This window comes from Colias eurytheme, chromosome 12 (genome assembly GCF_061535395.1).
Source record: "Colias eurytheme isolate Ceu_HAF_F1 chromosome 12, ilColEury1 Martin Lab GWU primary, whole genome shotgun sequence".
Lineage (NCBI taxonomy): Eukaryota > Metazoa > Arthropoda > Insecta > Lepidoptera > Pieridae > Colias > Colias eurytheme.
Window position 1 is genome coordinate 6,145,507 of NC_142991.1, and position 21,328 is coordinate 6,166,834.

General features: G+C 36.0%; 1 protein-coding gene across 1 annotated transcript; it reads left to right on the forward strand.

Moving 5' to 3' along the window:
• Positions 1–175: 175 nt before the first annotated feature.
• LRR (capping protein regulator and myosin 1 linker 1 leucine rich repeat protein) lies at positions 176–20,386 on the forward strand. Its single transcript, XM_090108285.1, has 28 exons — positions 176–409; positions 545–642; positions 2,413–2,463; positions 2,550–2,658; positions 3,712–3,815; positions 4,144–4,256; positions 4,342–4,431; positions 4,725–4,990; positions 5,188–5,375; positions 5,560–5,637; positions 6,121–6,305; positions 6,754–6,905; positions 7,305–7,420; positions 7,510–7,581; positions 7,659–7,830; positions 8,446–8,581; positions 8,944–9,136; positions 9,997–10,115; positions 10,646–10,766; positions 13,213–13,384; positions 13,494–13,565; positions 13,691–13,880; positions 14,820–14,866; positions 15,019–15,114; positions 16,135–16,218; positions 17,268–17,330; positions 18,293–18,325; positions 18,613–20,386. The coding sequence occupies exons 1-28, from the start codon at positions 349–351 to the stop codon at positions 18,627–18,629; spliced, it is 3,198 nt and encodes a 1,065-aa protein (XP_089964411.1). The 5' UTR covers positions 176–348; the 3' UTR covers positions 18,630–20,386.
• The last annotated feature ends 942 nt before the right edge of the window (positions 20,387–21,328 follow it).

A 21,328-nucleotide genomic window follows, 5' to 3' on the forward strand; every position in this document is an offset into this window, starting at 1 on the left:
AATATTAATTAGAAATCTAAACTGCTCAATAAATTTTTTCATGTTAGGTATATGATAATATAAAAATATTTTTTTTTTCTGAACCATACCTTTGCTTAAATTTTAAAATATATAATCTGTATATTATTATTGTATCAGGCAATGTAATTTTGCTTAGGTATATTTATTCTGTAATTCAGTGATTGTAGGTGGTGGTGATGAGAACAAGATATTCATCAATACTTAGTTTTTTTCTATTTATGTTGTGATATTTTATTCATTTGTAACAATGACCTAATTATAATAATTTAAAATAAAATTAGTGTTAATATGGGTGTTATTTGTTAGTGGTACTAATAATTTACAGTGATGACATTGAAGAAGATCGCAAAAATGTCAACAAAATCACAAATATCTACGGAATTAAATGGTAAAAATATAATTTAAAATCATATAAAAGTGTACAGTGATTATTTAAATAATTATGATTTTAAATATTTTCATTTTTTTAAATATAATCGTATTATTGGATTCACAAAACATTTAATAATCGTTTTCTTTACAGACAGCATTAGCAATGTCCTAGGGAAAAATGTAAAAATATTATATAAATCCTTGATTCGCATGGAATCAAGAGGAGACAAAGTGGATAATCGTGTTTTGGTGAGTTAATGTATTATAACTTTGTATTATTGTTAATATATTTTAACAAAATCCTTAAAAAAAACAAATTACATAATACCTACTATTTATTTAAAATATAATTTATTGTATTTTATTAATGAGCTAAAAAAAACGGTATTTCTTTAGAAATTTGCGGCACGAATTAAGGGGGGGGAGGGGAGGGAAAGGGAGGGGGGAGGTAAGGGGAGACCCCCTATAAAGTGGGGGGGTGAGGAAACCCCTCCTTCTATTTTTTTTTAATTTTTTTTGAGATTATATTTATACTAGCTTACCGCCCGCGGCTTCGCCCGCTTTGACTTAAACCTAATAAATTATATACTAAAACCTTCCTCTTGAATCACTCTATCTATTAAAAAAAACCGCATCAAAATCCGTTGCGTAGTTTGAAAGATTTAAGCATACAAAGGGAGTAGGGACATAGGGATAGAGAAAGTGACTTTGTTTTATACTATGTAGTGATGTAGTTAGAAATATAACGAAGATAATGGGCTTTCTTGACTGCTCCGGCGATGAAGAACGTGGCGCTTGCCCCCGTGTACCTCGTTGCAGGCAGGAGTCTTCACTCGCCTTCGTAGCTTCGGCTTTTTGGTCGCCTTTGGCGACCAGCCTCAGCCACTCCGGCTCGCTTGGCTCTGCCTGCTCCTCAGCACACGCGGGCGCCACGCTCCTCCGCGCCTCCGACTTTTTTAATACACTCTAGTGTATGACAGACAAGTACCACGTGGAATCGGGGTGGACAGATTTGGTTCTGTGATTAACAATTTGTGTGCAATATACATACAATAAAAACATTTTTTTTTAAATAATTATTTATTCAAATCTTGTATACATGTTTGATACAATTTACAATGGCAATGAATGGATCCATTTAATTTTTTTCCACCCATCGTCTCCACATATTCTATAATATTATCACCGAAGTTTGCTGGGTGGTTATAGTTATCTTTTTTAAAAAATCTTTTTACAACATGCCACTGGGACTCAAATGGGTCAGAGGCAACAAATGGGTTGTCTGGGTCTGAGTGATTAACTTTTTTATGAACATACCCATATTGCCCCAAACAATCATATGCTCGCCAATAACCCGTATGAATTGTCCCCTCAGCAACATGCTTTTGAATGAACTATGGTTTTTAATATGTACATTAAGACATTTGTTATCTCTTTCAAACACAATTCTTGTAGTTTTGTCAATGTAACTCAAACAATTTTGAACATAATCTCAAAAATTAAAAAAAAGATTTCTCTGTAATTACACGTTTCCGCACGAAAAGCCGCTAATGTATGTTTCGGGGCATCAATATCGATCGATAAAAATTAAAATCGCGCCGAAATTCGTGCCGCACGTTTCTAAAGTCAACCCAAAAAAACACTTGAATGCAGTATTAATCTGTACTTTTCATAGTATATTCAATACTAACTATAAAACCCAACAAAAAATAATAATAAATAAAAATAATGGACTCCATTGAAGTCATCCAGTTCAATTGGTTTAACAACTAATTTTATCTGTTTGACAATACTTGTTGTTGTGAGTCATGAAGAGGTGTGTCTTGTGCTTTATTATGAACCTACCACATCTTTCTCATGTACTAATATTTGAATATGAGCATCTAAATATATATTCATTTAAAAATTGCAATTTAGGATAGTGTTTTATCACTTTACTTTGTTTAAAAATGTTAATTGAAACAATAATAAACTCATATAAGTAAGTTAAAAGCTCTATATTCATGTTTAATTTTACAGGTCATTACATCATATAGAATATTTATAACAACAACAAAAATCCCAACAAGGGTAAGCAATCTAATTTTATACATAACAAACATAAATGGATACAAAAATGATGTATCAATGTATAACACATTTTTTTTTAAATATAGATTGACAATGGATTTCACTTGATGGAAATAGAGGCTCTGGAGAGCAAAAAGGCAAATCATCTATCAATAACACTCATTCATGAGCACAAGCCAGTGTCTATTCTTATTGGTGAGTGACTAATTATTGTAATTGTTTCCATTGTTTGTAAATACGCAACAAAGCCATAACATTGGCATTATTACATTATTTTTCTCATGTTTTTATTTGTGGTTTTTTAGGTACTGTATAAATATGCACATATTTTGTGGACATAGTATGATTTCTGTTAAGTTTGAATTTGATGGTTATTTATGAATTAAGAAAAAAAGTATATTAATTTTCTATTAGAATTTCTAAATGAGGAAGTATGAAGTCCAAATATACAATATGTATTTGTCTCAGCTATGCTATTCAAAAATAATTAAAAGATATTATGATTTAAGTGTGAACAGGACTTAAATATTCGTTTCTTAATTTTTTTATTATTTTTTTCAAATGCAATTAGACAATATTGTCATTGAATATAAATATTTTATGTGGAAGGCTTAAACATACAATTTATTTTTGTTATAACTTTTAACAATTTTTTTTTTAATTTGCGTACATACTTAAATTTATCTTTTAATTTAAGTGTAGTGTGCAGCTATTGATAAGTGTCCATTTCTAGACAATCAATGTTAAAACCTTTGTACAGTGCGCAGTGTACACACACTGGCTTACACTTCCGCTTTATAAATTATACTAATAAGGGAATTTAAAAAAAGTCCACAGTCCCACACTGAGAGGGTGTTGAAAATTGATGGTTTTTGAGTGTGCTATCTCATGTTATAAAACCCTATATTGTGCAATTTGAACATTATATATGTATTACATATTTTATTATATATCTTGTCAGAAAAAGCTCCCTTGGATAAACCCTTTTCATGTATGTTTTTGTGTACTGCCACCAAATCATAAAGTGGGCGTCTCGCTAGCAAAAATTTTATTTACGATTAGTTTTGATTAATCCTATTACGACACCGTTGGATTAGCAATAATTAGTCAAGCTGAATGTTAAATAGTCCGCAATGTTACAACATTGTAAATATCGGGTTTTCAAGTTACGTAATGAAGGCGTGAAAATAGAAATGGAAGCAAGACATTCTGCATTTTAATATGGTATGTAAATAATTGCACTTTCAGGTGAAGAAGGATCGCCGGAAGGCGTCATTAATGCAATACACGCACTAACGGCCGCGTTTGATGACTTATTTCCTAATGTGGCTATGGAGGACATTATATCCAAGGTCAGTACAACAATAACTTTCTCCTCAGTATTTCAACATCAACATAATAGCATAAACAATTTGGACGACAGTGGCAGACATAATTTTTATTAGCTTAATTACCTCGTTAACTTCCAAGCCATTAAAATCGCCAGTATATGTAATTCGATGACAAAGGACAGGTATATGTAGTTAAATATAGCTTTATGTATTACATTATTATTTTTTCCTTAACGTGTTTGGAATAAATTCAATAACATGAGTCATGTAATCATATTACACTGTAGGGACGAATGTATCTATGATTCACGATAAGCTCGCTTTAACAATAATACGATTTAAATTTTAGGTGAATTTATCATTTCCACTGCAAGCCGTCAGTGGGACGCGAAAGCATTCGACGTGCGGCGATTTTTCTAATCAATATGCAGCAATGTGTGATCTTTGCCAAACACCTTTTAGGTATGTAGGTAAACAAGAACTGGTTTTACATAAGTAATTAAGTAATTATAAAGCCAATTACAATAATAAAATGTTTCATACACAGGGCCGAAGTTGCATGGGACATTGATACAATATATTTGGCGCACGATATAAGATTATTACACCTCAAGGATTTCGACCATTTAGATCAGAGGTGAGCACTTGAGCATTTTATGCTATTTTTTGTTCATGAGTGAGATAATTATTTAAAATTATTTTAGAATTACATTTACGACTAATAACTGTTTATTAATAGGAAATAATATGAGGAAATTATCCAAAAGAGAAGACGAAAATATATAAGACAATTTTTAACACAATATATTATGGGAACATTATTCTACTTATCACAAAATGTGCTTTTTTATGTTTTCAATTGATATTTCTTCACAAATATATTCAAGTTAAACCAGTGGATATAAAAATTCATATTTTTATCGGTCTCAGGGATTTAATACCGCTGCTGATAGCGCTACAACACAACACGTGGTTCACGGGCGTGTGCGGCGACGGCGTGCGCGTCGGCAGCGAGGCGTGGGAGGCGCTCTCGCGCGTGCTGCGCTGCGCCGCGCCGCCGCCGCAGCAGCTCAGCTGGCGCGGCGCGGCGCTGCGGCAGGACCACGCGGCGCGGCTTGGCCACGCGCTGGCGCGGGCGAGGACCCCGCCTGCGATGCACACTATAGATCTGTCGCAGAACCATATAGAAGATAAAGGTGAGTGAAGGGGAAAGTGCAGGGAGTCAGCTGGTGCACTTGCGAGGACGCCGCCCGCGAAAAAAAAAAAAAAAACAAACCATGAATTCTTTATCTGTTTGTAATTTGTCTGCCATTTCATACTACAATGTTTATTTTACGCATTTTTAGTTTTTAAGAAATGAAAATTCAGAAAACTGATTTCAATTTATTTCCAGGAGCGATCAGTGTACTAACGGGTCTCGCGAATAACCCAGATGGTATACGCCATATAGCACTATCGCAATGCGGTTTAACCGGCAAGACTGTATCGCATCTAGCCTCTTTGCTCAACGACAACCTTTGTCATCTGAACACGTTGACACATCTTGATCTATCCCATAATAACCTTAAGGATGATGTACATGTAAGTTTTTTATATCTTTTTTTTTTGTTTCATGCCTCTGCCCCCGGAATCACAGACATTATAGAAAATCTATTGTGTCGTGGCCCGATCGGGCCGCTCGGTGGTCAAGGGGTTAATGGCAAGATCAAAAATTATTGGATAATCTTTCATCTGTAATAATTATTAATTTATTCTCTTCTTTCAGCATCTGTACAACTTTTTAGCGCAGCCGAACGTATTGACGCATTTAAATTTAATAAACACGGAAACTACGCTAGAAAATGTAAGTTAATATTTTTTTATATTTGTTTTTAACATTTATCGTGGGCAATCTTTATTAAAAGATAAGATCTGTTATATATAGATTATAGTCTAGATTCAACACCGATTAAAGAATTGAGGTAATGAGGCGTGTAGGTTAACCCTGGCCTATTTCTAACGCAGGCAATTGAACAAATAGAGGAGTTATTTTTAGACTGAAAATATTGTGGCCTTTTTCGATACCAGGATATTTTCAATTAATTTTACAATTATAAATTGAACTATGATCCAACTACATTTTATGCTTTCCTACCTTCTAACCTTTCAAGGTTTGTTTTCACGATTAGTATCAACTAGCATCAAAGGTTCCATAAATCTATAATATGGTAAATCATAGTGTAATAGGTAAGACAATGAATTGCCCGTTCTCAATATGAACATGACTATAATATTTATCATGTTTATTAAAAATTCAATTTATATATATATATATTTTTTTTTGCAGATGTGGGGTGCCCTATTACGTGGATGCGCGGCACGGCTCTCAGCGCTGTATGTGGGGCGAAACCCCTGGGCAATAGGGCGGAGGCCTAGAGATCCGCCACCGTCGTTTCGACAGTTTTTCACTGCGTGTTTAGCCCTTACGGATCTTGACTTCTCTTATTGCAAAATGCCTCCTGACGCGCTTAAGTAAGTGATGTTTATTTTTATCGGTATAAACTTTACAAGTGCAGTATAATAATGGTAAGTAATTATCAAATAATCATTTATCATTTATCTGTTAAGTGTTTTTAATTGGCTTTTTTTTTGCTAATTGGCGCTCTTTATTTAGTCTCAATTAAATTTAATTGTTTTTTGAGTTATCCATACTAATATTATAAATGCGAATGCGATGTCTGTCTGTTACTCAATCACGCCTAAACTACTGAACCAATTTTCATGAAATTTGGTATGGAGATATTTTGATACCCGAGAAAGGACATAGGCTACTTTTTATCCCGGAAAAATGACGCAATCCCGGAAATCCCACGGGAACGGGAACTATGCGGGTTTTTCTTTGACTGCGCGGGCGAAGCCGCGGGCAGAAACCTAGTTAGCAATAAATCGTACTTAATTAACTCGTGTTTTTTGTTCCCAGGAGCCTCCTACTAGGGCTGGCGTGCAACGAGAGCGCGGCGGGCGTGAAGCTGAACGCGTCGGGCGCGCTCGCGTCGTCGCAGGCCGCGCACGTGCTCGAGTCGTGCATACACGGCGTGCGCTGTCTGCAGTCGCTCGACCTGTCCGACAATAGTAATGTGTTTGTTGTACATTATGGGCCAGCGTAGAGCATTTTTCATTGTCAAATTATTATCGACATTGTCCTCGCGCGCTGCGCTTTTGAATGTTATTTTAATGAGGACAAAGTCGATAATAGTTTGACAAAGAAAAATGCGCTGCGTTGCGCTTCGCAACTGCGCCGGTCTTTTCTGTTATGGAGTGTACTGTTGGGTCTCGCGTGCAACTAGAGCGTGGTGGGTGCGCTCGGTTATAAGTTATAATATTGTTCTTTTTTTAATTTATAATCTTTATTGATTTTGATTAACTAAACAAAAGGTAAATCAAATTAAAATATTTATAAATTGACAAATATGATTGTTTTGTGTGTTTTTAATTTTAAGCTACTGAATTATCATAATATATTTTTTACAGGTATGGAATTTGAGTTATCTGGAATTGTAAGGGCAGTAGGGAAAAACCATTCCATAACGCATTTATCTTTAAGTAAACTAACGGGAAAGCGATCTTACGCCCCGCCGCTTATACAGGTCAGTAATTATTTTATCTATATTTCTATATTATTTAATGTTAAGTTGTGTTAAATAAACTTATTTAAAATTGTTATGTTTGCTTTTAGGCTTTAGTACACGTTTTACAAGAACCAGATACAGCTTTAACTTCTTTGGATCTCAGCGATTGTAAACTTAAGGTGAGATGATATTCCATAATAAATATCTCAATATCATAACTTTAATGATATTAAATTTACTTATTTTTGATATACAGGGTGATTTATACGGGTTATTGAACGCATTGGGTGGTGCACGACGTTTGCGCACATTGGACGTGTGCGGAAACCTTGCGGGTGATGCGGGCGCAAGGTTGTTGGCAAAAGCCTTACAGTGCAACTGCACTTTACACACCCTGTATATAGATCGGAACGCGTTCAGTTTGCAAGGTATGTTTATGAATTTTTTTATTGTAAATAAATAAATTATTATACATTTGAATGTTGTTAACGGTCAATAGATAGTTTTATCCAATAATGTGTTGGTAATTATTTTCATGTCACTATTTTCTTGTGTTATGTAGTTTCTTCCACACTAGCAAAAATGTCTTTATAAACCTTATTTCACGTATAATGCGTACGTGTGTGCGTGCGTGCGTGCATACGTGCGCTCGCGTGTATCACAGGTGAAAAGATTTAATGAACGTTTTTTTTTACTTATTCAATATATATTGTCTGTCGATGCCTGGCAGAGATAGCTTATTGCCACAAGGCCGTGTTTTTGGCTCAACAAGTTGTATTTAATTTTTGAAGTGAAAACTTCTTTAGCGGCGTTGAGTATAAAATCTTAAACTCGCGTCAGGACACGTGGCCTGATCTAAAAAGCGTAAGACGGATGTTTTTTTTTTAGACCTTATATTCCATGCGTAAGACGGATACCATTCCAAAATATCAAACATGTTGAACGTTAATAATCAAGTTTTCACTTCTGCCGGCACTCCCGGAGTGCAACCCGTCTTTTTTATGTTATATTGAATGGATGAATAAATAATATATTGTGTGCAGGTCTAACGGACATAGCGACGGCGCTGCGGCGTTCAGTGAGCGTGCGGCGCGTGGAGTTCCCCGCGAGTGACGCGGCGGCGGGCGGCCGCGGGGCCAGCGAGCGGGTCGCTGCGCTGTGGAGGGATCTGCACGAACGGTGAGGACCAAGTTTTAAATAATTACAGTGCCTGTACCCCGCTTATAGCAAAGGACCCATTTCAAACTAGATAGATAGAATTTCGTGTCGAATATTACTATGGATTCTATATTATGCTTATAGTGTTGCAATATACAATAAATGTGCATTTGTATTTATTGATGTGATAGTAACATCGATCATTGTTCTGGCAGCTCCCTCATGCATGCGTATATTTAAGTTCATACTTAGTAACAATCAAATTGATCATACTAACCGGTGATTGCATTGTAAATAAAACACAAAAATAGTAATACATAATTATTGTTTTATTATACACTAACATTGAATAATGTAAATGTTTCACTATTATCATATACCAGGCTCGCAAGCAACAGCGCGGCATCGCAAACGCACCGCTTACGCGCTCTAGCGCTGGAGCGCGCGTGGGGCGGCGGCGAAGCTGGCGCGGCACTTGCTGCTCAAGCGGCTGGAGCGCTGCCGCCCGCGCCGCTACCACAAGCGCTGGAGCGCGCTGCAGCCGCTGCGCACCACCTGCTGCATCAGTATCTGCAGGTACAAGTCGTGTCAAGTAAAAAGAACGCTGACCGTTAAGCTGCGCATTGGCGATTTATCAGTCTATTTGGTGTTATGAGGTGGTATAAGAATAACAAATAGGTAGTTGTGAAGCCACGATTCGCGAGCCTAGTTCAAAAATAAAATAATCGGCACATAGCTTTCGTGCAAAACTCGATCCATGCGCAAACACACCCCATCACTTTTTACCAGCGTTCTTTTTACGTGACGCGTACTATAATGTGTATGGGTATAGAAGTAGGTGTGTAAGCGTTGATAAAAAGGATGAATATTATAGCAGAAAGGAACACTATATTTTATAATATTATTTAAGGGGTTTTTAATAATCTTAATGATTGGGTCAGGGTTAATGAATGCTTCTTCTATAGATTCCCAAAATAATTATAAATTTATTATTGTCAATTATGGGACTTAAAGCAATGTAGTTATGTAGATAAAAATCCATACTAATATTATAAATGCGAAATAACTCTGTCTGTCTGTCTGTCTGTTACTCAATCACGCCTAAACTACTGAACCAATTTGCATGAAATTTGTTATGAAGATATTTTGATACCCGAGAAAGGACATAGGCTACCTTTTATTGCGAAATATGTACCACGGGCGAAGCCGGGGCGGACCTCTAGTTAAAAATAGGCTTTTAAATTTATTCAAATTGTTTCTAAAAGCACTTACACGATATTCTAATTAAAATATGTTTTATTTGTATTTTGTTTTTATTTATAGAATTTAAACAGAAAATATTTGAATCTAATAAAACGGTACAAAAGGCTAGAATTCTTCAAATTTTTTTTTTCGCGTCGTACATACAATTAATTAATACTTTAAATAATTGACAGCGTTGCGGTGAAGTATTCGCAGCAATGGGCGGTACCAGTGCGCCGGGAGAACTCGTGCCGCTTCAAGCGGTGCGCGACGCACTCGCGCCCAGCTCGAATACACTGCAGGACTTGCTCAAGTAAAATACTACCTTATTTGTATCTTATTAAGGTTCATTTTCTGAAGATCTATAAATAAATATTGTTTTCTGGAATATGATTAATTATTTTAAATTTTGTACATAAATGTTGGATATTATTCCATGTGTAAAGATTTTATATTTAGTTTTTTAAAGTGAAACTTTTATTACATCGTCTCAAACTTTTTGGTCTGTGTAGCGCATGTCGCGTGTATCGCGGCTGCCGAGTAGGTATACCTACTCGGCAGCCGACCGACACGCGACATGCGCTACACAAAGCAGTGTTCGGAACCGTTCGAACAGTTTCACTTTTACCGTGGTTTCATAAAACCACACAACATTTTTTAGCATTTGAATGCTTAAAAAACCATAAAACTTTAAAGAATGGAAAAAAAATGATCACGAGGTAGGTTTCTGGTGAAAGACGCGGGTTTATATTAAGCCTTGTGATCGATTTTTTTTTAAATTTATGTTTTAAAAATGTTTATTGACTTAACTACTCAACAAATTTTTTTTTTTTTGTATTCTAGTGAGGCGGTAGAAAGTATGGCACTAGCGGCCTGTGAGAGCGTGGAAAGTGCGGACAGCGAACACACAATCAATACCGATCCGGATATACCGGACTTGCTAACACCTATTTCACATTCTGGGGTAATTGATTATATAGTATATTAACAATTTTATTGAATCTTCCTTTTTTTCGCTGCTATTTACTAATTTTATAAACTAATGCATTCTTAAATAAGATCAGTGTTATTAATACAACTTATAACCTTCATGCTGCTTTAGAAACTGGATTATTTGAATTTGGTAAGTTTTAATACAACTTATATCAACTTGCATCGTGCAATTGACTGTATAAACATGACCAAGAAGCTTATATCTAATACACTGGAGATTGCACTATGACCATTAACTTGTCACAAGAAAATATAACCTTGAATGACGTCAGTGTTGTTTTTTGTCTCTTTCTGTGGGTGACCACACTGGTTTGTATATTCAGGATTTTTCGAAATAAAAAAAACTAAAAATCATGGTCTATAAATAATAACGACATATATTTTTAACAGTATTTATATTATAATATTACTGGTCAACTTACATGAATAATTATCATCTTTATAGGTACATACAATTTTAATTGGTAGAGAATGATAGTTTTAAATAACGCTTGATAACTTTTGATCTCATACTACGATTTTTTAATTAAAATGAGTGCTACATACATTAAAACATCGTTTTGGTTACTCAAGCTTCAGTCTAAAACTTTTCAATATTCCAAAGGGAGAGTTGCATCGCTAGTGTTGATGTGTGGTAACGATATTACAGTTCTCAGAAATTCGTATGTCTTTCAGGAGCTGTACTTACGGTTACTAATGGTTTCATGGTGGTTAATTATAATATAATTAAAATTACTTTATCCACAGTTGAGACGCAGTAACAAGAATGTGGTAAATAAAAAGGTAGCACTTTTCAAAAGGTATTTTTTTTTCTGGACCGTAATCCTCAGGCTTTTAAAATGCAAACTGCATATTCTGGCATGTTGATAAATTTTACCCGTGATAGGCACTATGGAGTATGGACAGCCATTTATTTCTTTTTATTTCATTTTTGGAAAGCTGAAATAAGTAAAACAAAAAAAAATTGGTAAGTTAAAAGAACTATTAATTTCTATGTTAAAGAAGAACAAACATAAAACCACATGTGAGTGCAATATCGATGTCGTGCGTTGTTTCATTACTAGTATAAAAATCTTTGAAATGGTGTTCTAAATGTTCATCATAATATTGTTAACTATTACAATATTTTCTCTTCGCTATCCGTAAAAACTCGTCATCATGGTTACCTTAGAGCCTATACGCACTATGCGGGTAGCCGCATTGCGGGTAGCCGTCCGGCTGACCGCAAGCACAACATTAAATTGGTTTATTGAAAAATGATGAAATTATTAGGAAAAGAAGATAGATAGAAGATATTTAGCATGATTGATTACTAAAATGATGATAAAATTGACGATTTTTGCCATGAAAATGATTCTAAACAGGTAAATGCATGAGTATTGAGGAATATTGTAAATAGCGTAAATATACACTTGCCTGTGAAATTTTATGCCAGAATTTGGTGTCCAAAAACTTCTGCAATTTTTCACAATGCAATACATTATTTATATTCGGAAAATATTTATTAAATACGCAACAATATTAACTTAAATATTCGAAGCGACGCAATTTTTTTGACACTTATGCCATATTGTCAAAGTGAGAGTTGCTACAATTTTATTATGGTAACTACCCATAATCAGGGAGTATCGCTTTTTAATAATTGGTTCAGGTACTTATTTTATTGAGCATAAATAATAATTGTCTCATCCAACAATGCTTCTGAATGACGTTGTTGGCAATTTATCAACAAACTCATGTACAAAAACTAACCTTTTGCACAGAATATTACAGCATACATAGTAGCCTTGGGAAAACTTCGTATTAACAGTGGCAATACCAAGTTAGGTGTGAAAGTGATAAAACACAACAATTTTCTTGTTACACGTCAAATGTTCATACCGAAATCTCCAGTGTATAAGATATAAGCTTCTTGAACATGACAATTTCCAATTTCTTCTAGTTACTTCCAAATGTCAAACGACTTTTTTTTATTTCTAAAATTTCTATCGTATAAGCGTTTCTGGTGTGTGTGTGTGTGTGTGTAATCAAACATGACTGAGTAAGCTTGTGTTTGCGCAGCTATTAACGTCTGTGCATCGGTGGTAAATGTTAAGTCGATTCAAAAGTGCTTTTATGAGAAGTCTAATTAAATAAATAAATGTTTGAGTTGTGTGTGAGTTTGAGTTGGCATCTACACAAATTGTGCGTGTTTATGAATGCCTCTACAGTACGTAGTTACATCTACGCGTTTATGTGTGTGTGTGTGTACTCAGCTACGTAGCTCCCGCTGCGCGGGTATACATATTATGTGTGCGAGTCTGTGTGTGTATTTAGCTGCGTGGCTCCCGCTGCGCGTGTATACATATGTATATGTGTGTGTATGTGTTATATAGCCCCGTAGCTACCTACATTTGTGTACATGTGCGTGTGCGCAGGCGACGCCGCTGGGCGGGCGGCGGCGCGAGCGCGGGCGGCGCGTGCGGCCCAAGTCGGTGGCGGAGCAGCAGTGCAGCAGCAACGAGATGCTGTCGCTGCCGCCGCTGCACAGCGAGGCGGCCGACGCGCTCGCCGACCTGCCCGCGCACAAGCTGCGGCACCTCGTCAAGGGTGTGCAAACAATATTGATTACAATTCATAATATCAAGTAGAAATTGGTGTAAATTTTGTAAAATTGAAATGATTTGTAACGTATAATGATGATAAATTATTATTGTAGGACGACCGCGACGTGTGAAAACGAGAGCGCCGTCACGGCCTATAACGGACCAGTCGCAAGACATCGATGAAGGTAATTAACTAAAAGCGCGAAGACGCGCTTCACGTTATATTTAGCGGTACACAAGGTAGTAATTAACAGTTAAATTAATGTAATAATATGTTTGACAACCCTTAATAAAAAATCATCGTCGCCAGGTCTAGAAGAGTTCTGGCGCACGTGTCGCACGCCGCCGGGCAGCGAGGAGGCGTCGTCGCTCTCCGCCCGCACGGCGCTCACATCGCGCTCGCTGCACTCGCTGTCGTCGCTCGCGTCCGCCTCGCCCGCGTCGCCCGCCTCGCCCTCGCCGCTGCGCCACTCGCCCACGCTGCGCCGCGACGACACCATGTGAGTCACATACACACGCACCGCGCTCACATCGCGCTCGCTGCACTCGCTGTCGTCGCTCGCGTCCGCCTCGCCCGCGTCGCCCGCCTCGCCCTCGCCGCTGCGCCACTCGCCCACGCTGCGCCGCGACGACACCATGTGAGTCACATACACACGCACCGCGCTCACATCGCGCTCGCTGCACTCGCTGTCGTCGCTCGCGTCCGCCTCGCCCGCGTCGCCCGCCTCGCCCTCGCCGCTGCGCCACTCGCCCACGCTGCGCCGCGACGACACCATGTGAGTCACATACACACGCACCGCGCTCACATCGCGCTCGCTGCACTCGCTGTCGTCGCTCGCGTCCGCCTCGCCCGCGTCGCCCGCCTCGCCCTCGCCGCTGCGCCACTCGCCCACGCTGCGCCGCGACGACACCATGTGAGTCACATACACACGCACCGCGCTCACATCGCGCTCGCTGCACTCGCTGTCGTCGCTCGCGTCCGCCTCGCCCGCGTCGCCCGCCTCGCCCTCGCCGCTGCGCCACTCGCCCACGCTGCGCCGCGACGACACCATGTGAGTCACATACACACGCACACACATACGTGTGTACAAACAGTGCTCGTTAAACGATACCTTGTGATACACACACACACTCGTACCGCCGCACGCACTTATACACACCAACACGTACCACATAAGCGTAACCGTACAAATACGCATTTACGCACACCAACACGCACCACATAAGCGTAAGCATACTCATACGCACACCAACACGCACAACATACGCGTAAACGTACACATATGCACACTAAATAAACTATAATTTATTTTTTATAACGGTTAATTTATACTATCATTAAAAATATATTAAAAACCGACAGAAATGTTATGTTTCAAGTTTCGAAGCTATAATTTAAGTTGTTTCTAAATAATAACACCTAAAATATTATATTACAGGTACAGTGTAACATCCGGTGAAAGCACGCCCGTATTATTAGAATGTGGTAAGTTTATATCACGAAATATTAAAAATCAACCAAATCGTTAATTTTTTTTTTTTTCAACCAAATAAATGTCTTGTTCCTCATGTAGAAGAGCAAAACTTGTTATTAAAATTAATCCATTCAATTTTAATGCTACTTTTTAAAAATTACAGAAGTATCTCGCTGCAAGTCTTCCGACAACGTTGGCACTAAAGCTACGTCGTCAACACCACCGCCATCGAGGTCCTCGGATAATGTCAACGCTATGGGTAAATATTTAATTGTATTGTATAGAAAAGTGATTTGTTTTATTCAAGTGATTTTGTACTTGTCTACACAGCGTGTGTGCACTGAACACGGCTTTATCGCTACGAAGCTTTGAAAATTACAATTTAGTTAATAAGTAGGTACGGGTCAAATAAGAAAAGTAGATATGCACAAGATAATTCATAATAATCTTCAATTATTGAGGGTACACATAGATATGAAATTCAGAATCGATCAATAGCTAGTTTCTAGATAGACTAATTCTAGTAAATTGGTATAAACTTAGATTTTACAATAATTTGCGAACGTTTATCATTTAAAGTAATGAATATACTTTATAAGTAGTAATTAGAATCGATCTTGTATTAAATTTAAGCCGGCCACGCATAGCACATTTATACTCTTGCCTTTAAAGTTGCCGACCTTTTTATTCACCCTTTGAAATATTTTGTCTATGCATTGGAAATGTGTTGTTTTATGGAATTAATTTGTGTACTATAAGGTGTATTAATACTTCAGGTTCAATATATGTATGTTAAGTTCAGGATAGATTTTAAATATGTACTAGATTTTAGGATAAAACTGTGTCAATGTCGTTGCATTCGCACTCTGTGTGAAACCTGTTCCAACAACCACAAAAATGCTTTCAACTATAACATTGCAAGCTTCCTTTGTGTGGAAACTTCTAAACATCGACAAAAAGCATCGAAACGTTGCCTCAATATGTGTGGAAGCGTGTCATGCTATAAAATTGCCAAGCTATGTAATTGTTCAACATTGTGATGTTGAATTCATACTCTGCGGAAATATCTTATAACCTCAAAATGCACTAAAACTTTGCCTTGTGTGGAAGCGTGTCAAAAGCTATACAACCGTGTCGTTGCCTTAAAATACGGCCTTATAAAGCTATACAACTGTGTCGATGCCTTAAAATACGGCCTTATAAAGCTATACAACTGTGTCGTTGCCTTATAAATGTGTGGGAGTGATGTGGGCCGGCTTAACGGTAGTGTGGTGTGTAGGCAACGGGTGTGCCCGAGTCGCGGGCAAGGCGCGCCCGTGGTCCGTGGCCGGCGGCAACGCGGACAACGCTGCCTGCACTACAGGTAATGCATGGGACGCTTGTGGGAGCTTTTTTTGTTACTGGCTACTGTTTTATGTGTTTAAGGGCTGATTTTTCAATCCTTGGATAAAACTTATTCGTCGTATAATGTATAAAACTACCATTTTAAAAACGTATTCTAATTGTCCGTATTTGACAGTTTATGTGACATTTTAATATTATCGTGTAATACTTTATAGGTCAGATAAGTTTTAACCAAGCATTGAAAAATCGGCCCTTAGGGAGTTTCGTATTTGTGGTTAACGTTTGTTGAGACTGTTGATCAATAATGTTAATGGAAACTTTGTTGTCGAACCTGAGGCAAGAACGTTTCAACATGCCTTGTCAACTTTGCAACATGTTGTTTGCAACATGTATAAACAAAATATGTATACCAGGAATACGTGGCTTAGCTGACAATTTTATAATTGTATTTTTCAACATTTATTGGTCAGTTTAGGTTATACCGCGGTGGAACGATTGAAATATGTTTTGGTTATGGAATATATTTCAGCTCGTATCGCGGTATAAATATTGTCAGACGAAATTTGTAATAGATAAAGTTTCATAAATTTTGCATGATACGATTTATTTGTCAATTTTTACCTATTTTTGTTAACACGCACGTCAATCACAGAATCATTTAATTTTTGTTTTATCAACAGAAGCTATTTCCTCATCATCGTGAAGCCTTTGGTTCTTCAGTGTGTAACATTATTCTTAAAAACTTACTTTTATTCGAACTCTCAACAAATAGTTAGTTACACTAATTCATCAATTGTAGTCAATAATGGATAGTCTAATCACACCTTTTATAAATCATTAATTATACTGTATGAAATAATTGTTAGGAATTATAAAAGTATTTTTTTATCAAATCGAAGATAGATATCTTTAATTTGATACATAAATACTTGAATATCTCCTAAAAAAAATTTGCATTATCGAAGTTTTATTCATCATTCAGTGTTACCATATCCAATATTTTTCATACATTAGTAGTTTGAAACGAAAAATGTTGAGCGTTCGTATAAATGTGGTGGTGGTCTACAGAAGGCGTGGAGGCGTGCGTGGGCGGCAGCATCGTGGGCATCACGCCGGGCGCCGCACTAACCAGTAACCAACTTGATGCTATCCTATACTGAGCCCTAGGGCCTCTAGCGTAGAGTAGCTTATCCCTTGTGTTAGGTAATGCTTGCCGTGTCGTGTTTCGTTTGCTATGTGTTAGTGTGGTGGTGTGTTAGTTGTAAGGTGATAGTCAAACGTGCTTTTATTTCGTCATATTTGAGTATTAGGTAATCTGGTTTTGATTGAAAGCACATATTTTTTCTTACCCAGTTGTTCTTAAGATACATTATATTTTAATAGATACCAAATTTCGTTTTAGCACTATGGTGCCACAAATAGGGTTGCTAAATTTGAAATCCTCAGTTATAATTTGCAAGGCAAAAACGTATATGTACGTATAAAAATGTTCGATTGAATTATTTTTGAGAAACAAGTGCTTTTACTACAGGTGTTTTTGCCCGCTATGGATCTAATTTATATTTGAAAACATTCGATATTTTGGTATGATAGATTTTTCTTTGACTATATTGTGTATATATTTACACAATTTTTTATTTAGCTCGACCAAAAACGTACAATTCGTCCCTAGACTTTGCGCTCTCTTAGTAGTGTATTAAAATGCCGAAAGACACAGAAGCTTAGTAAAGTTAGTTATTAAGATCATTGCAAAACTACAGCTAAGAATATATTCTGTAATCGAGCTTTTAGAATTGCTTTTAAAAATATTATGTCAAGACAATTCATTGAGACATATTTTTTACGATATATTGTTATTTATTGCTACATACTCCATTTTAGTGTACGCTCGTTATACCAATAAGATGCATGTGCTATATGTGTGTAAATAATCTTCTTTATTTTTCCTTTCTTAATAATAAAATATATTATGTTATACAAGCATGAATTAGTGAATTTTTATATTTTAGGTGCTAGATGTTTGTAGTCTGTAATGTATTTAGAATTAAAGTTCATAAAGTGACTCTAAATTTAATAATTATTTTTCATTATAGGCTCAATGTTGCGTGATCATCCACTAACTCCAGGTAAATATATTTTTATAATCAATTTTTTGTGTAGTGTGTAGAACTTATCAACTTATTTTTGGATTAACTCTTAAAAAGTTCTCTGTTTTATTTCTTGTTTATATGTTTTGTGAAATTACATATTCTGTAATCTGATTTTTTTAATGTAACTGAAAATTTGATTACACTAGCATTAATACCATGGCAATGATTACTGGTTTGTATTCCTCAAAATGGATGAGAGTTTATATTGGAAACTTTCTCTTCCCTTGTTTGCAATTTTCTTATCATTGTTTTTTTCTTTCCAGAGGGCGGTGATGCTTGAGAACATACGAATTGGATCGAATTGATTGACGTGATAATGAGCAGGGTTATCGGTACTCTCAGTATTGGATGCTCACTGATGTGCCACTTATTAGCGTAGGACATTCGGTAGTCGACACTAGAACGATAGATTCACAATAGATACTGGGTTATACCGTTTGTCGGTTTTAATTCAACTTGATAAATATGGATATATGTTAAATTAGATGGATTGGGGCAATTATATGGTAGGATGGTAGTCTGAGGAGGGTAATGGTCAACTTAGAAATGGTTGAGGAGATACCATTATATTATTATCATAAAATTTTGTAATTTTTATGACTTCCAAGTGTCTAATATGGGAAATCAATTATACCATTATTATAATGTTATTGTTAATAAAATAATATCCGAGAAAGTGTCATGAATTTATGAAGTAACTTTTAAAAATGTCAATGATTAATGAATCCTCAAAATAATAAATTTGGTTTTGTATAGTTGTATAAAGTTGAATTAAAGCTGTCGAAACGTCGTTTAAAGTTTTTAAAGATTTCCGTTTTCTGTTGGCTCAAATAAAATAAAGTTCTTGAGCAAAATAGTATTTATAAAGAATATGAATGAAATTTCTACTATATATTTAAAACTGCAATGTATTAAACGTTATGAAATTATTCAATTCATGACATAAAAGAGATTAACAAAAATACTGAAAATTATTTAATCTGTCTTTGAAAGTGTTAACCGATACTTTCAATGCGTTAACTCAATATAATATTAAAAGTTAACGAAATAACTTTACCGAGGAGTATTACGGCACTTATCTATTGACATGAAATTCGGTTATAATATTTAGACATAAGGTTTTATTTAATATTCCCAATAATCGTTTCATATTTACTGTGATTTGTTTAGTGTTTATTTAAATTGATTTATATAGCCTATTATATTTAATCTTGTGTTATATACGTATAAGTTAGAAGCACTTTTAAATCCTTTACACGAGTAGTTATAAACTAAATGAGGGTCGCATTACATTTTCAAATTGCTTAGCTCGGTTTTATTTATACTATTTGAAAGTAGCAATTAAACGTTTGAACGTAGCTTGTACCGATAGCTAATTTAATATTTAATATAATGAATAGATACACGACGTGATTTGAGATCTTGGTACAAGCGTATAATATTATCCTGCAAAGGGCTGCCATGATAATTAAAAAGATTTTAAAAATAACAAATCGGTCTTTCCTAGTCATGTTATTAAGGCCTATGAATTACGCACAATTTGTTTATATTACAGGGGTTCCATTGTAATGTTTATTTGTTTTTAAATCTTCCAATTTATACATTCCGTATTTGTATGTACAGTTTAAGCGTTTGAAAATTATGAACGAGTGTGATTTTTAATAAAAGTTCAAAATATTAACTCGAAAAGTCATGTAATGTTCAATTTTTACAGTAATAATAGAATAGAGAACACCCCATAATTTTAAGTGTTCATTAGAATAACTATTTGTACAATCAATTATTCTTATTCGTTTATCTTCTGAAATAAGGCTGTCTTTTATTGAAATTTCATAAACATAAAATTACTTACCTAAGTAGATTCTATATAGTATAATATTGCTAAATTATTTCATAGTATTTTTATATTAATTCCCGTTTATTTGATTTATTATCTAGCTCTTTGGTACCAGACTGATTTTAGGTACATTTATTTTATGGTGCAATTTATGTCTAGAGCGTTGTGATAATCTGATTTTAATTATATTATACAACAAATTATGTGTTTTTATTTACATTCCTTTCCCTTTTTTATTATAAATCTTAAAATCATGCGATGTGCATTTTATAAATCGCATCGGCATCGCCAAATCGAACTGCCATCTTTAGATAGATCCATGAATACAGTACCTATGTACTATTAGAGTAAGATCCTAGAGCCGCCAGACCTCTCCTATTTTCTGATGGATGAAATGTGGACGATTGGCTAGTGTTACTATGTGCTACCATCGTACCCGCTAGCTTGGTCAATGGGCCAAATATCAGGTGATGAAGGCTCATAAAAACAGTACTTACTTCACGTATTTTCTCATGGTTGATTTTCACATATGTTTTAGAATATACAGTCAAAAATAAGATGTTGGTACTCCCAGCCACTTCCTGTGGGCCATTTTGCTTAACGAACGCCTTAAATAAAGTGATTATTTATCTTACGGGGACTTAATATGTTGATGGAATTTTACTTATCTCGATGACTTTTTAATAATTTTGAGAGCTTTATGTAGTCTGTTAAGCAAAATGGTCACAGGAAAAAGCTGGGTGTAGTGACATGTTATTTTAAACTGTATACAGTATATTCTAAAACATATGTGAAAATCAGCCACGAGAAAGTACGGGTAGGCGTACGATGGTAGCACATACTAACACTACCCAATCGTCCACATTTCATCCGTCAGAAAAAAGGTGAAGTATGGGCCTGGCGGCCCTGGGATCTTGTACTAATGTAGGTGTATGTCACAGCCAACTAATTTATTGAGAACTAGCGGTCCGCCCCGGCTTCGCCCGTGGTACATGTTTACGTTTTCTCTACATAAGAACCATCCTCGTACTTCAAGGAATATAATAAAAAAAGAATTATCGAAATCGGTTCAGCCGTTCTCGAGTTATGCGCTTACCAACACATTTTGCGATTCATTTTTAACCGACTTCCAAAAAAACGAG